The sequence below is a fragment of the Eriocheir sinensis genome, chromosome 37, assembly GCF_024679095.1.
Source record: "Eriocheir sinensis breed Jianghai 21 chromosome 37, ASM2467909v1, whole genome shotgun sequence".
NCBI lineage: Eukaryota > Metazoa > Arthropoda > Malacostraca > Decapoda > Varunidae > Eriocheir > Eriocheir sinensis.
Window position 1 is genome coordinate 10,721,571 of NC_066545.1, and position 20,887 is coordinate 10,742,457.

The 20,887-nt window shown below is 42.6% G+C and overlaps 2 protein-coding genes across 2 annotated transcripts in view; one reads left to right on the plus strand and one right to left on the minus strand.

Annotated features, from left to right (window-relative positions):
• LOC127008188 (TRIO and F-actin-binding protein-like) overlaps nucleotides 1-13,374 on the minus strand; it is a 68,647-nt gene extending 55,273 nt beyond the window's left edge. The window contains exon 1 of the mRNA XM_050879876.1: nucleotides 12,669-13,374. Within this exon, the coding sequence (XP_050735833.1) occupies nucleotides 12,669-12,696 (28 nt within the window). The 5' untranslated portion in view covers nucleotides 12,697-13,374. The remainder of the gene's footprint in view (nucleotides 1-12,668) is intronic.
• Nucleotides 13,375-18,618: 5,244 nt separating this feature from the next.
• The window catches only part of LOC127008187 (nose resistant to fluoxetine protein 6-like), a 37,755-nt gene continuing 35,486 nt past the window's right edge, over nucleotides 18,619-20,887 (plus strand). Inside the window, exon 1 of the mRNA XM_050879875.1 lies at nucleotides 18,619-19,522. Within this exon, the coding sequence (XP_050735832.1) occupies nucleotides 19,287-19,522 (236 nt within the window). The 5' untranslated portion in view covers nucleotides 18,619-19,286. The remainder of the gene's footprint in view (nucleotides 19,523-20,887) is intronic.

Sequence of the window (20,887 nt, forward strand, 5' to 3'; positions counted from 1 at the left end):
ACACACACACACACACACACACACCTTCGCAAATAGAAACCGTCAACCCTTTATCTAGAGAACCTTTAACGAAAACAGATTCACCTTTAAGCTGCTGGTAAACAAACAAACAGACAAGCAAAGAAAGAGAGACAGACAGACAGACAAGAAGGCGACAGCACAAACAAATAAGCCTTATCCTGTTTGTTCGTCGGTTTGTGTGTTTGTTTTTGTTTTTCTTTTCTATTAGACTTATTCCTTACCTCTACTTCCTCAGTTTGGTATTTTTCTTCTTTATTTTTGTTCTTTTTTCTCTATCATTTAACCTATACTCTCTCTCTCTCATTACCTCCTTATTACAGGGCGGCCAACAGGTAGCCTTGTATTTACCTGTATTTTACCTGTATTTACATAAGTGTGCACGTATTTTAACTCTAAATATATAAATCTCCTAGAAAGTAGCAGTAAGTAGTAGTGTCAGTTGTAGTAGTAGTAGTAGTAGTAGTAGTAGTTAAACATCAATACAAACATACTTAGATTCCTTAAAAAAAGCAAAAATAAATCATTCATCTACCATTAAAAGTCAGCCAATGAGTTAGAAAAAAGAAAAAAAAGAATGGAAAAATAAAAACAAAACTGGATACATATAACAAAAAAAAAAAAAGAAAGATAAAACGATAAAAAAATATGAAAACTAGAAAATCTGTACTTCAAGAGATAGATCAGAGGTAGGTAGGTAGATTGATAGAGATAGATAGATATGTAAATAGGAAGGTAGAGAGAGAGGCGTCACTAATCCCTCCCTCTCTCTACCTTCGCCAAGCCTACCTGTGTGTGAATGCCGCGACTGGACCCTAACCAATCTCTTTTCACGTCCCCTTTCCCTCCACCCTCTCTCTCGCCTTCCCTATGACCTACTACTACTACTACTACTACTACTACTACTACTACTACTACTACTACTGATATTGCTCTTGTTCCCTCCCCGTCTTTCTATCCTATACTTAGTTCTCTGTTATTATCGTCATCATCGTCATATTGTTCGTCATGTATAAGAGTAATACAAAATAATGAATAGAGCAAAATGAACAAAGAGGAGGAGCAGGATATTAATGGATAATGAAGAGGAGAAAGATATTGTTACGATGAAGAAAGAAGAACAAGAACAACAAGAACAGGAAAAAAGTAACTGGTGATTGATGAAAAAGAAAACAAAGATAACAAGAAAAAAAGACGAGGAGGACATAAAACAGCAAAACAGATAAAACAAAAAGGGAAAAACATAACAGGAGAACAAACAGCACGACAAACAGACCAAACAGCACAAACAGACCGGGAGAACAAACACGCCATAGTAACAAACATTGACTCAAACAACACGAGGGAACAAACAGTACCACAAAACAAACAGCATTAAGGATCAAACAGTAAAATAGAACAAACAGTGACCGCAAGAAAAAAAAGAAACTCGTGAGATCTAGGACGATACCAACACGATTTCTGGCACCGGAAGAAACTGACCCCTTCCCTTCCGCTCCCCTCCCTTCGCCCTCCTTCCTCCCATCCCTTCCCCCTTCTCCATTTCTTGACCCATCTCCACATCCCCCCAATCCTACTTCTGCCTCCCTTCCTTCCTCCTCTTCCTCCATTCACTCTTTCCATCACCATCTTCCACTAGTCTACGCTAATCTTCCCTTTCTTTTGTTTCTTCTTCTTCTTATTATTATTCCCCTTCCCTTTTTTTTTCCCCCTTCCTTCCCTCGTTTCCTATCTTACTCCTATCCTGCATCACCCATTACTCAATCTTCCTCCTCCTCCTCCTCCTCTTCCGTCTTCGTCTCATCCTCTCTCTCTCTCTCTCTCTCTCTCTCTCTCTCTCTCTCTCTCTTTATTCCGTTTTTAACTAACTTCCTCTTTTACTATAACTTCCGTAATTCTTCTTCTTCTTCTTCTTCTTGCCAGGAGTAATGAAATCAATCTTCCTCCTCCTCCCTCGTCCCCATTCAGTCCCTCAAATCCAACCCTTCCTTCATCAACCTGCCCAACCATGTCTTCCGCCCCTCCTGCACCTCCTCCTCCTCCTCTCCCATGCCCCGTCCCGTCCCGTCCTCTCACTGGTACTCATTAAGACCGCCCTCACGTGCCACACACACACACACACACACACACACACACACACACACACACACACACGCGCGCGCGCGCGCATACACGGGACCCCATAACCCTATTTCCGTTCAGCCGAGAGAGTTTGTCTGTCTGGAGGCGCAGACGGGAGTGAGAGTGAGGAAGAGGAGGAGGAGGAGGAGGAGGAGGGAGAGTAGGGGGATGAGGAGGAGTATTGAATATAGACCACGAATGCCAATGTGTTTCGTTTTTAATTGAGAACCCTCTTCTTGTTCTCTCTCTCTCTCTCTCTCTCTCTCTCTCTCTCTCTCTCTCTCTCTCTCTCTCTCTCTCTCTCTCTCTCTCTCTCTCTCTCTCTCTCTCTCTGAGTATGGATTAGTAGTTATGGTAGCATTGAAATCTCCAGTACAGTTATTTAATGCAACTACTACTACTACTACTACTACTACTATTGCTACGCACGCTCTACCTGTAATCAAACTGTGGAAAGTCAGTATTATGCAGTACAGATTTTATGATTACTACTCCGATTACGACCTCTCTCTCTCTCTCTCTCTCTCTCTCTCTCTCTCTCTCTCTCTCTCTCTCTCTCTCTCTGAATGTGGATTACTAGTTATGGTAGCATTGAAATCTCCAGTGCAATTATTTAATACAACTACAACTACTACTGCTACTACTACTACTACTACCACTACTATTGCTACGTACTCTCTACCTGTAATCAAACTATGGAGGAAAGCAGATCATTGTGCAGTATAGATTTTATGATTGCTTCTCCGATTACGACTTATCCCTCTCTCTCTCTCCCACTTAATATTTTCTTTTATGCATGCTTTCTACCTCCATTCGTTCACTTCCGTCTACTTTCCCTTACCTATATACTTAAGGGAACAAAGTTATTTAGGAACGCCAGGGGACTTTTTTTTCGTCTGTTTTTGTTATTCTGATCAGACCCAAAATAATGTAATGGGGGAAAGGAGAAGAATTATAGGAAGTGCATTTGTAGTAGTAGTAGTAGTAGTAGTAGTAGTAGTAGTAGTAGTAGTAGTAGTAGTAGTAGTAGTGGCAGTAATAACGGTAGTCACAGTAATAGTGGTAGTAGTAGTGGTGGTGGTAGAAGTAGTTGTCGTAGTAGTAGTAGTAGTAATAGTAGTAGTAGTATTGGTGGTAGTAGAGGTGGTGGTGGTGGTGGTGGTGGTGGTAGGCCTAGAGGCGGCAGTAATTACAGTAATGAAGGCGGCCGTTATGTTGTCTTACGGCGGCAATTAGGTGATAGGAGAATGTAGAGATTTCTCATTACACGAAATTACTCTGACGTGTTGGTTTAACGCTCCCCTGCCTCCACTAATTACCCCCTCACCCCCCCACCACCACCCCTTCCACTCTCCCCACCACACAAACACACAAACACAATTCCTGACACACTCACATTTCTCCCACATTATCACTTCAATACTGTTACTTCCTATTGCTTAAACTGTCACTCACTCATCCCCCCCCCCCCTACACGCTACAACCCATCCCCTCCCCACCACACAAACACACACACTAACACAACTTATGCTGACCTCTCTTTCGGCCATTCCTCTGTGCTCTTTTTAGGAACAGTGAGTAGCGGGCTTTTTTTTTTTTATTATTGTTTTCTTTTTTTTTATACCCTTGAACTGTCTCCTTTGCTGTAAAAAAGATAAAAATACACTCACACCCTCAGTCACTAACACTCCTTTAAAATTACTTCTCACTGCCCAAACTGTCCCTCCACATACCCACACCCACATCCACCCAAGCCTACTCACCCACACCTATCCACCCACATCTATCTATCCACCCTACACTGATCCACCCACACCAACACACACAGTAAGAAAAACCTAATATCACCTATCCATATAACCAAGTAAATATGGGTGTGAATTAGCATCATAAATGTAGGTATAAATATGTTAACAGTATGTATGTATGTATGTATGAATATAGTGATTAGGCATATTGTTCTATTTCATCAGCTTCGTAATAGTCCAAACTCACAAACACAAACAGACTCATAAAACTTTCTTCTACACCCACGTACACCGACACACCCATCACCACACAATTACAGACCCAGGTGAAATATATGGATGACAGAGTGGGTGAAGGGAAGGAAAGGAGCTTGTAAATGGGCGGGTTGGAGGGTGAGGGAAGAGAATGGAATTGTAATAGATAGCCATAATTCCTTTTTTTCAACCTCTCTTGTCAGCCACACACACACGTACACACACACGTACAAAGCCCCCCCTCCCACCTACACTCTTGTCACTCATTCCAACCCCTCCTCCACCCACTCCACACCCACGCAATCCATCAGCCCAGCCAGACATCAGTGCGACTTTCCCGTCCTTCCAACGACAGCCCATCTAAGTCTAACCATCGTCTTGAACCCCCCCTCCTCTCTCTCTCTCTCTCTCTCTCTCTCTCTCTCTCTCTCTGCATCATCTAGCAGCCATTTGTCTTCTCTCTTAAGATTACAGTTTCCACTTTCCCTCCACGTTACTGAAGAGGAGGAGGAGGAGGAGGAGGAGGAGGAGGAGGAGGAGGAGGCCGCATCTCAATAACAACACCAATTTTGCTCCTTCTACCAGGGCTCTTCTCTCTCTCTCTCTCTCTCTCTCTCTCAATATCTTTCTTTTTCCCTCCACACCAAATATTTAACAAAGGTAAAAATTTGTGTCCTTCTGATTTACCTCGGGGTGTCTTTTCTCTCTTTTACGCTCTCTATCTTTACCTCTATCTTTCACCTCTTAAAACCCCTTCCTCCTTCTCTCCCTTCCCTTCCTTCCTCCCTCCCTCCCTCTCTCTCCCTCCCTACCTTACCTTTCACACCTGCACATACACACAGGTAAAGAAAGAGAGAGAGAGAGAAAAGAAAGGGGTTCGTTTGTGTTATTTCACCGATGATTATTATAAGTGTCACGTGTGTGTGTGTGTGTGTGTGTGTGTGTGTGTGTGTGTGTGTGTGTGTGTGTGTGTGTGTGTGTGTGTGTGTGTGTGTGTGTGTGTGTGTGTTTACGTGCTATATCAGTTAACGCCCTTCTCCTTTCCCTTCTGTCTGTCTGTCTACATTACACACACACACACACACACACACACACACACACACACACACACACACACACACAGTTAAGCCCTGGGATAATATGAGGGAAGGGAAAGGGTAACAAGGGAAGAGGTAGGAAGGGAAGTGAAGTGAAGGGAAGGGAAGGGAAGGGAAGAGGAAGAAAAAGGGAAACGTAGAGAGAAAAAATGGGTAGGGATAGGAAGGGATTAAGGGAAGAGGAATAAAGAAGGAAGGAATGGGAAGAAACAAGCAGGAAGAAGAAAGAAAGGGAGGAAAAGATTGGTGGAAAAGGGACAGGAAGTGAAGGGAGAGGAAGGTGGGAAAATGAGCAGCAAAAAAGGAAAGGGAAGGGAAGGAAAGGGAAGGGAAGGGAGAAAGAGAGAAAAGGAAGGAAGGAAACGCCCATTACTTTCTTCCCTATTTGTTCCCCTTACACAACCTACTCTCTCCCTCTCTCTCGTCCTGCCTCTTTCTCCATTATCCTTTATATATATTCTAAAAGCTTCCTCAACCTCTTCTAATCCTCTTTATGTTCTTCATCTACCTACGATACCTTGTTAATTAATGCTCTTACCTGTCCTTCACTACTCTATATTGAACCTCGTATGCATTGTAACCTCCTCCAACGACTATCTCTTATTTCTCCTCCTCCTTCTCCTCCTCCTCCTCTTTATGTAGTGTCAATCCTTTCTTTGTTAATACTACGAGCTCTTTTCAGTCCCTCATTCACATTATTTAAGCTAATACTTGTACTTCTTTCACCTCCCTTCCTATTAAACTTCTACTAATACTCCCTTCAGCCACTCCCCACTGAACTCCTACTGGTAACTCCTTTTACGTAAACATGCATTATTCTCTCTCTCTCTCTCTAACACCTAATCTATAACAACGGCCCTTCCTTCCTTTACTTTCCTTCCATAATCCCTTCTTTTTCCTTCTCTTTCTAGATTAGCATTGCAGTCATTTATTTCCTTTTTTCTCTTTTTATACTTTTTTTCTAGATCATTATTGCGGTCACTTCTTCCTTTTCATCTTGCTCACTCTCTCTCTCTCTCTTTACTTCATTCTTGCTATCATATTTCCTTTTCTCTTCCTTACTTTCTCTCTAAATTATCATTGCCATAATTTTTTCCTTTTCTCTCCCTCACTTTTTTTCTAGATCATCATTGCTGTCATTTCGTCCTTTTTATCTTCCTCACTCTCTCTGTACTTCATTCTTGCTATCATATTTCTTTTTCTCTTCCTTACTTTCTCTCTAAATTATCGTTGCCATCATTTTTTCCTTTTTCTCTCCCCTACTCTCTCTAAACCGTCATTGCTGTCACTTGTTTTCCTTTTCTCTTCCTTACTTTCTCTGGATTGTTATTTATCACTTCTTCCTTTCCCTTCGCCTCTGAGTCACTTCCCATACAATAAACTGCACCGACTATATACTTTAACCACCTACAATCATTTTCTCTCTGTACTTTCTCTAGATACTCTCCAACACAACTTCCTTCTTTATCTTCGGCCCCATTCAATTCCCTTACTGTATTCTGTCTTTCCAAAATACTGCAACTTCTCTATAACTATTTCATATTTTCTTTACTCTTTCTAGATCCCCAATCATTTCCTCTCTTCTTTACTTTCTCTAGATCCTCTCCAATACAACTTCCTTCTTTATCTTCGGCCCCATTCAATTCCCTTACAATATTCTGCCATTCCAAAATACTGCAACTTCTCTATAACCCTTTCATATTTTCTTTACTCTTTCTATATCCCCCCCACTACTACTTCCTTCTTTATGTTCGTTCCTATTCAATCCCCTTACAATATACTGCCTTTCCAATACACTGTAACCTATCTATAGCAACTTCGTATCTTCCTAACCTTCCCGAGGCCATCCCACAATAATTTCTTTCTTTAATTGCGTTCCTATTCAATCTCCTTACAATATACTGCCTTTCCAATACATTATACCCTTCCATAACCCCTTCATACCTTCCTAATCTCTAAAATAATAATTGTAAGTGTATTTTTTTTATTGTTTTCATTGTTATAGTATTTTGTTTTTTAGTATCTTATGTGTTCTGTGTTTGGAGAGATTTTTGTTAATAAAGTCTAATAATGATAATAATAGTAATCTACGTTTTCTTTCCTTTCCTTTGCCCCCATATACTCCCTTAACATTAACTTCCCCTCCTCCCACTACCATAACCTTCCCCCCATAACCACTTCCTCTCGTCTAAATCACTCTCTCCAGGGCCTCACCACTGCACACATACCACTTCGCTTCTTCCCTTCGCCTCCAAGCTTACTCGCCCCTACCACAAACTGTTCACCTCCTACCTATAAGAAAACTCTCTCTCCCCTTTCTCAGAACCAATCCTATTTCTCTATTACCACCACCGCCACAATTACTACCGGCACCACCACCACCACTACCACAAATATTCTAACTTGCACAAAAAAAATGGAGAAAATCATATTGAGAGAAAGAGAGAGAGAGAGGAAGTTTCGTGTAAGTGAAGAAGAGAGACAAAGAGAGAAAAATTTCTCTCTCTCTCTCTCTCTCTCTCTCTCTCTCTCTCTCTCTCTCTCTCTCTCTCTCTCTCTCTCTCTCTCTCTCTCTCTCTCTCTCTCTCTCTCTCTCTCTCTCTCTCTCTCTCTCTCTCTCTCTCTCTCTCTCTCTCTCTCTCTCATTATCACTACTCCATCCTGCTTTCTTTTCTCCTTCTTTTTCTCCTTTTCTCACCATCTTGCTAGAGTCACTATCCTCCATCTCCTATTCCTACTCTTTCTCCTAAAAATGTACCAATTCTTTCTTCTTAATCCTGCAAGCTCTTATTAGTTCCTCCTTCACTTCTCTCTTTAGCAAACTCCTCTTTGGACTTCCTTCATCTCCTTCAATCTAATCCTCAATTTCTTATTCCTAGTCTTTCTTCTAATGTGCTAATCCTTTCTTCTTAATGCCGCGAGTTCCTATCAGTTCCTCCTTCACCTTTCTCTTTATCAAACTCCTTCTTGTACTTCCTCCATCGCCTATTGTCACTACCCTCCCTTTCTTGTTCCTACTCTTGCTTCTAATGTACTCTCAATCCTTTCTTCTTAATACTGCGAGCTCCTTTAAATTCCTCCTTCAACTCTCCTTCTTGCACTTCCTTCTTCTCCTATCGTCACTATCCTTCACTTCTTATTCCTCCTCTTTCTTCTATTTATACTGTACCGATCCTTTCTCAATGCCGCGAGCTCTTCTTAGATCCCCCTTCACCTCTCTCTATATCAATCTCCTACCTGTACTTTCTTCACCTCCCGTCCTATTAACTCCTACCAAGTCCCGCGTTCTCAAACCTTTCGACGTCCAAGTGCACATATTTGACAAGGCTTTCGTAGGCGTTTTGGGCATTTCCAGGGGTAGTTTGATGACCCTGGTGGTAGTGTGACCCTTCTTCTGTACCGTGAATGTGAAAAAAATACTCATGAAAACCCAAGTAGTAAGTAGCGGGCTTTTTCTTCACATTTGTTTCCTTTTTTATGTCCTTGAATTGACTCCTCTGCTGTAAAAAAAATAATAATAATCTCCTTTTTGGCCCCTTTGGAAGAGGTTGATGTGGAAGGTGGAAGCGTCTGAGAATTCCACCCCAGTACTTCCTTAACCCACTCCATCATAGTGTGGATTGGTGAGACACTTTCAACTCCACTCCGCATTATGTATCCCTTCATCACTATTCCCAACACCCACCTACACCGCCACCCCCACCACCCATCTACACCACCACCCCCACCACCTCCACCACCACCCATATTTCCACTGTCATCATTACCAACACCATCACCATCATCACCACCCATATATCCCCTGCCATCACTATCACCACCACCATCTCCACCACTGCCACCACCACCACCACCCACCGTGCCCATTAATCAGCCCACCTACCCCTGTCTCCTTTTCAACACCTGTACGGTATGTCATTAAAGTGAAACGTGGCAATTTGATGGTGAAAAGAGCGTTGACATTGCAGAACGTGAGCGTGTACTGCTGGGAAACATTGACAGACTGCATGAACCCACCGCCACCACCACCACCACCGCAACAACCACCGCAACCATCTCCTCAACCACCACCACCAAGGAGCACCACCACCGCAACCATCTCCTCAACCACCACCACCACAACCACGAAAATTCTTCACCTCAATGCCAACAATACTAAACTTTATAGGATATCGACAAACACTCACGTCTCCTCCGCAATGCAACACTAAATATGCAAACAAGTAGATAAATGCATAAATAAATGAAGGAAAGAGTACATAAATGCAAATAAACAAGTAAAAAATAGATAAATAAATAAAAATGCATACATATAAAAAAAAACATTTCACGTATAGTTCATTGGTGAGCGAAAATAAAAAATCTAAAACGGTATGATTTTCCTGCATATAAAGACGAAGGAAAATTAAAAAAAGAGTGCATTTAGCTCTCCTTTGTCATGTGTTTGTGGCTACACTTAACATAGCATCACTACATCAGTCTAACAATACACTGTGCATACTACACCCAACATAGCATTCGTCCCAGTAAGAAGCAAGATATATTAGCTCAAACACAATAACTTCTTAACATAACATCACTACATCAGTCTAAGAATACACTGTGCTTACTACACCCAACATAGCATTCGTCCCAGTAAGAAGCAAGATATATTAGCTCAAACACAATAACTTCTTAACATAACATCACTACATCAGTCTAAGAATACACTGTGATTACTACACCCAACATAGCATTCGTCCCAGTGAGAAGCAAGCGATATTAGGTCAAACACAATAACTCCTTCTTTGTTGACATTGTATATAAGTTGCCTCTTACCGTGTGCTTGATAATGCTTCTTAACCTCACCCAACCCAACCCATGACCAGCAGGAGAGTCATTATCGGACGCTTCATACATTCAGTCACAAGTCATATTAAGTTTTCAAGTGTGGGGTGTTTAATCCATTCATAAGGCGGGGTTTTCCCTCGCCGCAGCTGACTCTCACGTCCTGTTTGTCGTGTGTGTGAGAATGCAGATGATAATGTATTGACGCTTCACCACAAAACGAATGACGGCAATAAAACTCTTCTTCGTCTCCTCTTCCTCCTCCTCCTCCTTCTACATCACAAAAAAAAACATAGGGAAGAGGAAAAGGGGGAGGAGAGAGAGGGATGAAGAGGAGACTATACATGTATGCAAGATAGAAGAAAAGGAGAGAGAAGGAAGAGGAGAGTGTATGGCCTAGCTAGAGGAAAAGGAAAGAGGAGAGAAAGAAGGGTGCATTTTCTAGAGAGAGGAAAAGGAGAGAGAAAGAAGAGGAGAGTGATTGGTAGACAGAGTGGCTGATAAGGGTATATTCTCTCTCGCTCGTCCTTTATTAATCTCCGTCGGCAGAAAAGAAGGAGAAAATGAGGGGGGAAAAGTAGGAAGAGGAAGAGGAGAGAGAGAAAGAGGAAAGAATAACTGATACACGAATATTCTCACTCTCTTTCTTTACTCCCCCTCTGCAGAAAAGACAAAGAAAAGGAGAGAGAAAAGGAGAGAGGAAAAAAGGGAGGAAAAAAGAGAAAGGAGGAGGAAAAGGATGAGTACCTGAGTTAGATAGGGTCTGACAAACTTCCATTCTCTCTCTCCTTCCTCTCCACCAAAATAAGGAGAAAATAAGAGAAGAGAGAAGAAGAGGAATAAAGAGAGGAAAAAAGAGAAAGGAAGAGGAGGAGGAGGGGAAGGATGATGAGTACGTGAGTTAGATAGGGTCTGACAAACTTCCATTCTCTCTCTCCTTCCTCTCCACCATCCACCAAAATAAGGAGAAAATAAGAGAGAAGAGAGAAAGGGAGGAATAAAGGGAGGAAAAAAGAGAAATGAAGAAGAGGAGGAAGAGGAGGAGGAGGAGGAGGAGGAGAGGTATGTGAGTTAGATAGGGTGACAAACAAACTTATATTCTCACTCTCCTTCCTCTCCACTTACGGAAAATATGAAGAAAATAAGAGAAGGAGAGGAATAAAAAGAAGAGAGTAGAGAAAGGAGGAGAAGGAGGAGGAGGAGGAGGAGGAAGAGAGGTACGTGAGTTAGATAGAGTGACTGATAAACGCGTATTCTTATTTTTTTTTTCATCTTCTTTTACATTATGAAGTCGGTCCACAAAACAGGAAGCCTCATTATAAGTCAGAAAACGTCTCCTTTTACCTGCTCTTAATTGTTGCTAGGTTTCCTCCTCCTCCTCCTCCTCATCATCATCATCATCATCATCATCATTACCATACCTGTACAACAATTCCCCTTTCTCTCAGCTGTGACTCATTACCAACACACACACACACACACACACACACGCAAAAACCACACACACACACACACACACACACACACGCAAAAACCACACAAACCAGATCTGATAAAGTATACTCCATCACCCCTTCTCTCTCTCTCTCTCTCTCTCTCTCTCTCTCTCTCTCTCTCTCTCTCTCTCTCTCTCTCTCTCTCTCTCTCTCTCTCTCTCCTTGACTGATGGAGAAACTTAGCAACACTGTCATTAGGAGCACAGCGGCTGACTTGGCAACACTGCATAGCTACAAGGTGGAGAGGACGAATCATAAAAAAAGAGGAAGGTGTGAAAGGGCGCGGGAAAAGTGTGTCTGATATAGAAAAAAGGACTTACTGGAATGAAATAGAATGTTTAAATGTGCATATGACAACAAAAGGTATAGATAAGTTAAATGCGGACGGAAGAAAAAGGAATTAAAAGAAGAAAAATGTCTTGTAGATAAATAAGACTTGTTGAAATGAAATAAAGCGTTAAAAGGGTGTACATGACAAGAGTATATATATAAGTAAAATACGGAAAGAAGACTGAAGAATTAATAGGAAAATAATATTACTTGAAAATAAAAGGTTGTAGAAATACTAGGTGATAAAGGAAGAATGTGACAAAAAATATAAATAAACAAAATAAAGACAGAAGAAAGAGGAATGAAAGGGAATACAAAGTAGACTGTTGTGGAATGATAAGGGATTGTAGAAACAGGTGTTAAGATGTATAGGAATTTAACAAAACAAAATCACAGAATGGAAAATAATGAAAACAATGCGGCGATGAATGACTGAAAAATGAAGAAATGAAGAATAAAAAGCGAGGCATGAGTAAGTGTAATGTGTGTTAATGAAAGTGTTAGTGGAATACGAAGACTGAAGTAATGCGATCGAAAAAATACTTACGACTGAATGTGTGAAAAAAAGGGGGTACGATTCTGCAACGTAACGAAACATTTTGAAACGAAGAAACTGAAAAAAAACGAAGAAAACGAAGAAAAAACAAAAACAAAGAATGAATAACTGAAAAAGATTATGTAATGCAATACAGAAAGTCTCCATAAATGACAACACACACACACACACACACACACACACACACACACACACACACACACACACACACTTAGCTTACCTGTGACAGAGTGCAGGGGAAGTCTCATGTCTGTCAGTCTGTGTGCGTCTCTTAACGTACACGCGTATACATGGCAATTAGCCCGGCGTGTACACCTCTGACTTGGGGGGGAGGGGGGGCAGGTACGAGGCAAGTAGGTATGTGTACACGCGTCGGTTTGGTGCACACGCAACGATGTGCGTACTAATGAACGTATGTATGTGTGTGCGTGTGTATGTATGGCAGTCCTTTCTCCACTCGTGTATGTATGTGTATGCGTGTGTACTTTTAATGCAACGTACACACACACAAATATAAATAAATAGATGTTCAATACGACTTTTTTTTTCCTTATATATATTTCCTGAGCGCTTTTCCACGAGTTAGTTTTTTCCTGGTACACTTAAAATTGATTCGCGAAGTGTCTAACAAAACATCGACGTACACACGAGACAAACGTACGCACACACGCCCATGATGACACTCTGGCGACACACACAGCACGTCACAAGCAACAGCAGCAGCGACAACACCCTTCCTTTGACACGACACCACCACCATCACCATCACACCATCACCACCACCACCACCGCGTCCCTCTCAAACCAAGTCAAATCTAGGTTAGCCCACTCCCACCGTATCTCGTCTCCTTTTCTCTTTCTCTCCGTGTCTCTCTTTTATCAGGGTGTGTGACTCGCCTCCCCTTCGCCCCCCGCTGGACTGATGGTGAGTGGGTGGTAAGAGGTGCTATGAGGGTGAGTGCCGTCCGCGTGTGTGAGATGAGGGAGCGAAAGGCGTGCGTCCTCCCGCCTTGCCTGCCAGAGTCACACTGCGCGGCTTTCAGGCCATTGGCATCAGCTGGTTATTGTCAACAACTGAATTTCCAAACACGCCACCGGTTCCTCCTCCTCCTCTTCCTCCTCCTTCTCCTCCTCCTCTTCCTCTTCTTCCTCCTTCGTAACCATTCACCCTATGTCGTTCTTCTCTTCCTCCTCCTCCTTCCTCTTATCAACAGAGAGGAGGAAGAAGGAAGAGGAGAGTGTGCAAGGGAGAGTGACGGTATACTTGTTGCATCTTTTCACCCTCTCCCTCTCCTCTCCTCCTCCTCTCTCCCTCCTCCTCGTCCTCCACCACCTTCCTCTCCCTTTCATCTAACTCTCCCTGGCTTCTCCCTCTCTCTTTTTATCTCAGTCCTGTCTCCCTTTTCTCCGTTTTTTTCTCCTTGCTAATTTATCTTTTTTCTTCCTCATCTTCCTCCTCATTTACTACTTTCCCTCTTCCACCTACTTCCTCTCCTCCTTCCCCTTTCACCCTCTCATCGTTCCTTTCCCCTTCCTTTCTCTTACCCCTTCCCTACTGACCTCTCGTGCTCCTCCACCTCCTCCTCCTCCTCCTCCTCCTCTGTTTACATTCACCTCTACCTGTCGTCCTTCGCTAGTATGCCGACTGGATTGCATTCTCCGAGGTCAGGTTGCTCCTCCTCCTCCTCCTCCTCCTTCTCCTCCTCTTCTTCTTCCTCCTTCTCTTCCTTTCTTTCTTTACCGTCAACATCACACACACTCACAAAGCCGAACGACCTTTCATCTACTCCTCCATCATCCCCTTCATCTCCTCCTCCTCCTCCTCCTCCTCCTCCAAAGACTTGTTTTGACCCACATCGCAAAGGTCACCTCTCAGATTACATATTGACTGCTTTTATTTTATTTTTATTATCTGTTTAGTGTGGAGTGCGAGCTGTGGTGGTGGTGGTGGTGGTGGTGGTGGTGGTGATTTAAAAGTCCTTTCATTCCTTGCTTATTTGTTTCCTTACATACATACATACATACATACATACATACATACATGCATACATACATACATACAGACAGACAGACAGGCAGACATACAGAGAGACAAACAGACAAACAGACAGACATACAAACAGACATACAGACAGAGACAAACAGACAGACAGACAGACAGACAGACATACAGACAGACATACAGACAGAGACAAACACACAGACAGACAGACAGACATACAGACATACAGAGAGACAAACAGACAGACAGACAGACATACAGACAGACATACAGACAGTGACAAACAGACACACATACATACAAACAGACAGACAGACAGACAGACAGGCAGACATACATACATACATACATACATACAGACAGACAGACAGAGACATACATACATACATACATACATACATACATACATACACACATACAGACAGACAGACAGACAGACAGAGAGAGAGAGACCGCAATATATAGACCGGTGATCCTTAGGAGAAACGTAATTATTTTCGTTAAGACTTTCGACAGACGTCACTCAGGAGACTTTCAACCGACGTACACACACACACACACACACACACACACACACACACACACACACAGAGAGAGAGATCACCCACACACACTTCCTCACTACTCCCTCTCTCTCTCTCTCTCTCACTATCTATCTATCTATGTATCTATCTATCAGGTTAGGTTAGGCTAGGTTAGGTTAGGTTAGGTTAAGTTAGGTTAGGTTAAGTATGGTTAGGTTATCACAGTATCACTAACGAACCTCTAACTCTATTAAAAGTGAGAGTAGATTCGAACCCCAGACCCCCAGTAAGTGTGATAACCAGGGTTGGAAAGCCGGGACGCTGATAGGGTGGGAAAAGCCAGGACGCTCGATATTAGGCTGAAAGCCGGGACGCTCGAGACTCCGTATAAAAACTGATCAGATTCGCGACGGATAACAGCAAGGCTTCTGATAACTGTTACGGGAGGGAGGCGTTTTTGAGTACGTTGTTTTCCTGTTCTTGATAATGTTGTCGAAGGGAAGTGTTACGGGATGAGGGTGTTGGAGTATCTTGTGTTCCTTTTCTTGTGTTAGTGTTGTGTGTGTTGTCAAAGAGAAGTGTTTGGGGATGGAGGTGTTGGTGTCTTGATTTTCCTTTCCTTGTTAGTGTTGTCAAAGGGAACTGTTAGAGGATGAGAGTGTTGCAGTGTTTTGTTTTCCTTTTCTAGTGTTAGTGTTGTCAAAGGGAACTGTAAGAGAAAGAGAGTGTTGCAGTGTTTTGTTTTCCTTTTCTTGTGTTAGTGTTGTCGAGGGAACTGTTAGAGGATGAGAGTGTTGCAGTGTTTTGTTTTCCTTTTCTTGTGTTAGTATTGTCAAAGGGAACTGTTAGAGGATGAGAGTGTTGCAGTGTTTTGTTTTCCTTTTCTTGTGTTAGTGTTGTCAAAGGGAAGTGTTGGAGGAAGAGAGTGTTGCAGTATCTTGTTTTCCTTTCCTTGTTAGTGATGTCAAAGGGAACTGTTAGAGGATGAGAGTGTTGCAGTGTTTTGTTTTCCTTTTCTTGTGTTAGTATTGTCAAAGGGAACTGTTAGAGGATGAGTGTTGCAGTGAGTTGTTTTCCTTTTCTCGTGTGTGTTGTGAAAGAAGGAGTGATTTAGTATCTCATAGCAAATATCTATCAGTATAAAGAATGAAGATGTTGAGTATGTAGATTTCCTTGTATCTTGTTAATACTTTCAAAGGGAACTATTACGGAAAGAGGGAGTTTGTGCTGGTTTCCTTAGTGTTGTTAGGAGGAGGTAATCATCTAACACTAAGGGTCTCGAAAAATCAGTGTTTCTTATTAAAATTCTCGAAAAATTTGCGTTGCTTGTTATTATTTCTGAAAAAAGTAACGTTTCTCCTTTTTAAACATCTCGAAGACAACAGCGTTTCTTTTAATTTTAATTTTTAATTAAGTGGCGCCGCCCCCTAACTCGTTGGATGCGGACTTCCTTCAAAAAGACATCACCAAGCTACAGGAGTGGAGCAACAAGTGGCCGCTACAATTTAACGAAGAAAAAATGTAAAGTCATGCACCTTGGGAGGAGACATCCAGCAAACCACTGTCTACTCTTTACTTTTAACTTTTATGGGAGCGGCGAGTAGCGGGCTTTTTTTTGTACTCTTTTTGTTGCCCATGAGCCGTGTCCTTTGATGTAAAAAAAAAGGGAAACACTCCACTATATTCACCACAGAGGCAGAGGAAGACCTAGGAGTGTATGTTGCCAGGTTGCCAGTGAAGGCGAAATCCGTGTCAGTCGCAGCGGACGGGTTAAACAAGCATATTATTTTGTACACGAAGCAGGAGTGAGTCGCCGCCTTACACTCAACGCCTTCCAGCAGTAGACGAAGAAAACCGAGGCACATGAACCTAAAGTGATACGGATTTGTTATCAGAAGAATCGTCCAAAAATATTCCTCGCATTGGGTCCTCGAGGAAAGAATAGTTATTGCCTTCCATAAAACTAGTTACGTTAGAACAATTTTTAAGTATAGAAAAAAATATAAAGGCATAGGGACCCCTCTTTCGGCCACCTCCTTGGATTCTTTTTAGGAGCAGCGAGTAGCGGGCTTTTTTTTTATTATTGTTTCCTTTTTTGTGCCCTTGAGCTGTCCCCTTTGTTGTAAAAAAAATAACATAATGACAGAATCGTTATTATTTTCGATATTCGTTACGTTAAACTATTTACATCAAGCAATTTTTCAGTATTCGAGAAAAAAAATACACATGGACCAATATTATCATCATTACCTTAAACTTTTTACAAGAAGCATTTTTTTTCTTTTTTTGCAATATAGGAGAAAACAAAATAAAGACCGTGGATCGCGATAGAGACACATACGTTATCAGTTTCGTTATTCACTGCATTAACCTTTTTATATCAAGCTTTTTTTTTTTCATTATAGGAACAGAACAAAAATAAGCACGGACCACAAGTGACTAATCAGTGTCGTTATTCGCTACATTAAACTATTCCCATCAAGCCTTTTTATTTATTATAGGAGAGCAAAACTAAATACACGGACCACAAGTGACTAATCAGTGCCATTATTCGTTATTCATTACATTCACTACATTAAACTATTTCCATCATGCCTTTTCATTTATTACAGGAGAGCAACACAGGACACACGGACCGCAAGTGACACAGATCCGTTATCAGAAGATCCTCTCCGCGTCATTATACTCCACGAATCATCACGCACCGAGTTACGCCAAGACGGACTCGTTAATCTCGGCTCCGTCTCCTATCAGCGCCGATTAGCCTACTTATGCACGCGATAACGCTCCCCACGACACGGTTTTTAATGCACGATAAGATAGACGTCGCAGTGCCTATATAGCGGCCACCTCACACGCAGCGGCCACTCGTGACACGCCGGTCGCCCTGGACACAACGCACACGCAAACACAAGCACACACGCGCACACACGAGGGACACAACAGAGAAAACCCAAACTGGTCTTGAACTTAACGTATCTGTGACCAAAGTGCTTGCAGAAAACAGCCTTGCCCTCGCCTACGAAAGAAAGAGAAGAACACAGAATGAACGGAAACATATCGTGACATTAGTGCTCTCGTGACGCTCTGAGATCTTGAACTAAATGTATTCGTGACCAAAGTACTCGCAGAAAAGACTTGTCATCGTCTACGAACACAAGAGAACAGAAGCAGCGGAAATACATTGTGATATTAGTGCTCTCGTGACGCGCTGAGATCTTGAACTAAGTGTATTCGTGACCAAATTACTCGCAGAAAAGACTTGTCATCGCCTACGAACGCAAGAGAACTGAAGCAGCGGAAATACATCGTGACATTAGTGCTCTCGTGACACGCTGAGATCTTGAACTAAATGGATTCGTGACTGAAATACTATAAGAAAACAAACTTGCCCTCACCTAAGAACGCAAGGAAACAGAACCAGCGGAAACATATCGTGGCATTAGTGCTCTCGTGACGCGCTGAGATCTTGAACTAAACGGATTCGTGACTGAAATACTATAAGAAAACAAACTTGCCCTCACCTAAGAACGCAAGGAAACAGAACCAGCGGAAATACATCGTGACATTAGTGCTCTCGTGACACGCTGAGATCTTGAACTAAATGGACTCGTGACAGAAATACTTGCAGAAAACAAACTTGCCCTCGCCGAAGAACGCAAGGAAACAGAACCAACGGAAACATATCGTGACATTAGTGCTCTCGTGACGCGCTGAGATCTTGAACTAAATGGACTCGTGACAGAAATACTTGCAGAAAACAAACTTGCCCTCGCCGAAGAACGCAAGGAAACAGAACCAACGGAAACATATCGTGACATTAGTGCTCTCGTGACGCGCTGAGATCTTGAACTAAACGGATTCGTGACTGAAATACTTGCAGAAAACAAACTTGCCCTCGCCGAAGAACGCAAGGAAACAGAACCAGCTGAAATATATCGTGACCTCAGTGTATTTGTGACGCGCAGAAGACAGAAAAAATTAACATAATGCATTCGTGATCAAAGTACCTGCAGAAAACAATCGTGTCTCTCGCCAACGAACGGAAAAGAACAGAAGCAACAAACGCAATCGTGAACTCTCTAACGCATTCGTGACGCCCAGAAAACAAATAAAAAACAACAACAACAAAAAAAAAAAAACAATCTTGACCTCGCCTACGAACGCAAAAGATCAGAACCAACGGAAACCAATCAACCAATCGTGACCTCAATGGATTCGTGACACGCAGAAATACAAGATAAATAACCAACAACACCAACAACAAAACACTCATCTTCGCACCACAACGTCTCCCTCTAACTGGACTACCATGAAGGCTTTATTAGTGATAGTGAACGTGATGGCGGTGGTGTTGATATTGTGTCTTGAGTGCCACGCGGAGGACGAAAAGGGAGACGTAAGACACTTCGACACTGGGTACGATAGTGGTGGTGGTGGTGGTGGTGAGGAGATTCGAACCCAGAGGACCTTAAAAGCGGAGGTGGACGAGGAGGATGTTGATGCAAGTTTGAGAGCCTCGGTTGTCAAGGCCGTGAAACATACCAGGTAAGGACAGGTGTGTGGGGGGTGGGGGAAGGAGGGAAGTGTGTGTGTGGGAGGGTGTGTGGGGGGAAGTGTGTTTGTGGGAGTGTGTGTGGGGAGTGTGTGTGTAAGAGGGAGTATGGGGAGGAATGCGTGTGTGTGTGGGAGGGAGTGTTGTGGGGGAGTGTGTGTGTGGGAGTGAGTTTGGGGGGGAATGTGTGGTGGGAGTGTGGGGGGAGTGTGTGTGTGGGAGGGAGTTTGAGGGTAATGTGTGTGTGGGAGTGTGTGGAGGGAGAGTGTAGGGGGAGGGAGTGTGGGGGAGTGTGTGGGGGAGGAGGGGTCTGTCTATGTGTGTGTGTGTGTGTGTGTGTGTGTGTGTGTGTGTGAGAGAGAGAGAGAGACGGACAGAAAGACACAGACGGACAGAAACTCAGACAAAGACACAGACAGACAAATACACAGACGGACTAACAGACAGACAGGCAGAGATCAAGGTAAGCAAACTCAGATTACGCTATCAATGAGTCTCGCCTCCTCGCGTGTATCTTGTAATTATTGTGACTTCGAAGTTCAGTGACACATGACTCGGTGGGCGGATGAACTCGAGGTGGATTTATGACCTAAGACCTGTTATCTCTCTCTCTCTCTCTCTCTCTCTCTCTCTCTCTCTCTCTCTCTCTGATGTGTTTATGTATTTATGTATGTATGTATGTATGTATGTGTGTAAGTACGTATGTGTTTATATGTATCTAACTATACTCTCCCCTCCTCCTCCTCCCCTCACACCGCACATATGCACATTCTATACTCTTCGTTTACTCCATCACCGTGAGTTTCATTCGTAAATCACAATCGTCATTCACTCTCATTACCGTATTTACATTTTTCGGTATGTTTTTAGTTCATGGTTGCATACTCTCAACTAAATATTACCTAGTCATTATTGTTATTATTACTACTATTTTTTTGCACATGAACAATCAGGTAATATGTTTGCAAGACGTAACACAAACATCAAATATACAATTCACTACAAACACCAAATATATCAATGACTTAATAGGTGTACCTGCTTTCAATAACAAATTTCAGCCTTCACTAATTCATCCCATCTTCCCTATATATACTTTCGGTCTTATTTAATCTCTCGAAAATGCTCAATAGGAGAGTATAAAATGAATTGGTTGATTGGACTATATATACAAGGCGCCGCAAGTACATTGGTGGAGAGTATGAAAAAATAAAAATATTAATAGACAGAGGGAAGATCCGCTTGATATACACCGCGATACAGAAGGCGCGGTGGGGCGGCGGTGTGCGCGGTGTCACGTGGGAGCTGACGGGAAGCTTGCTCGTTGCATCCCCGCGGCGCCTGACATGCTGACGCGC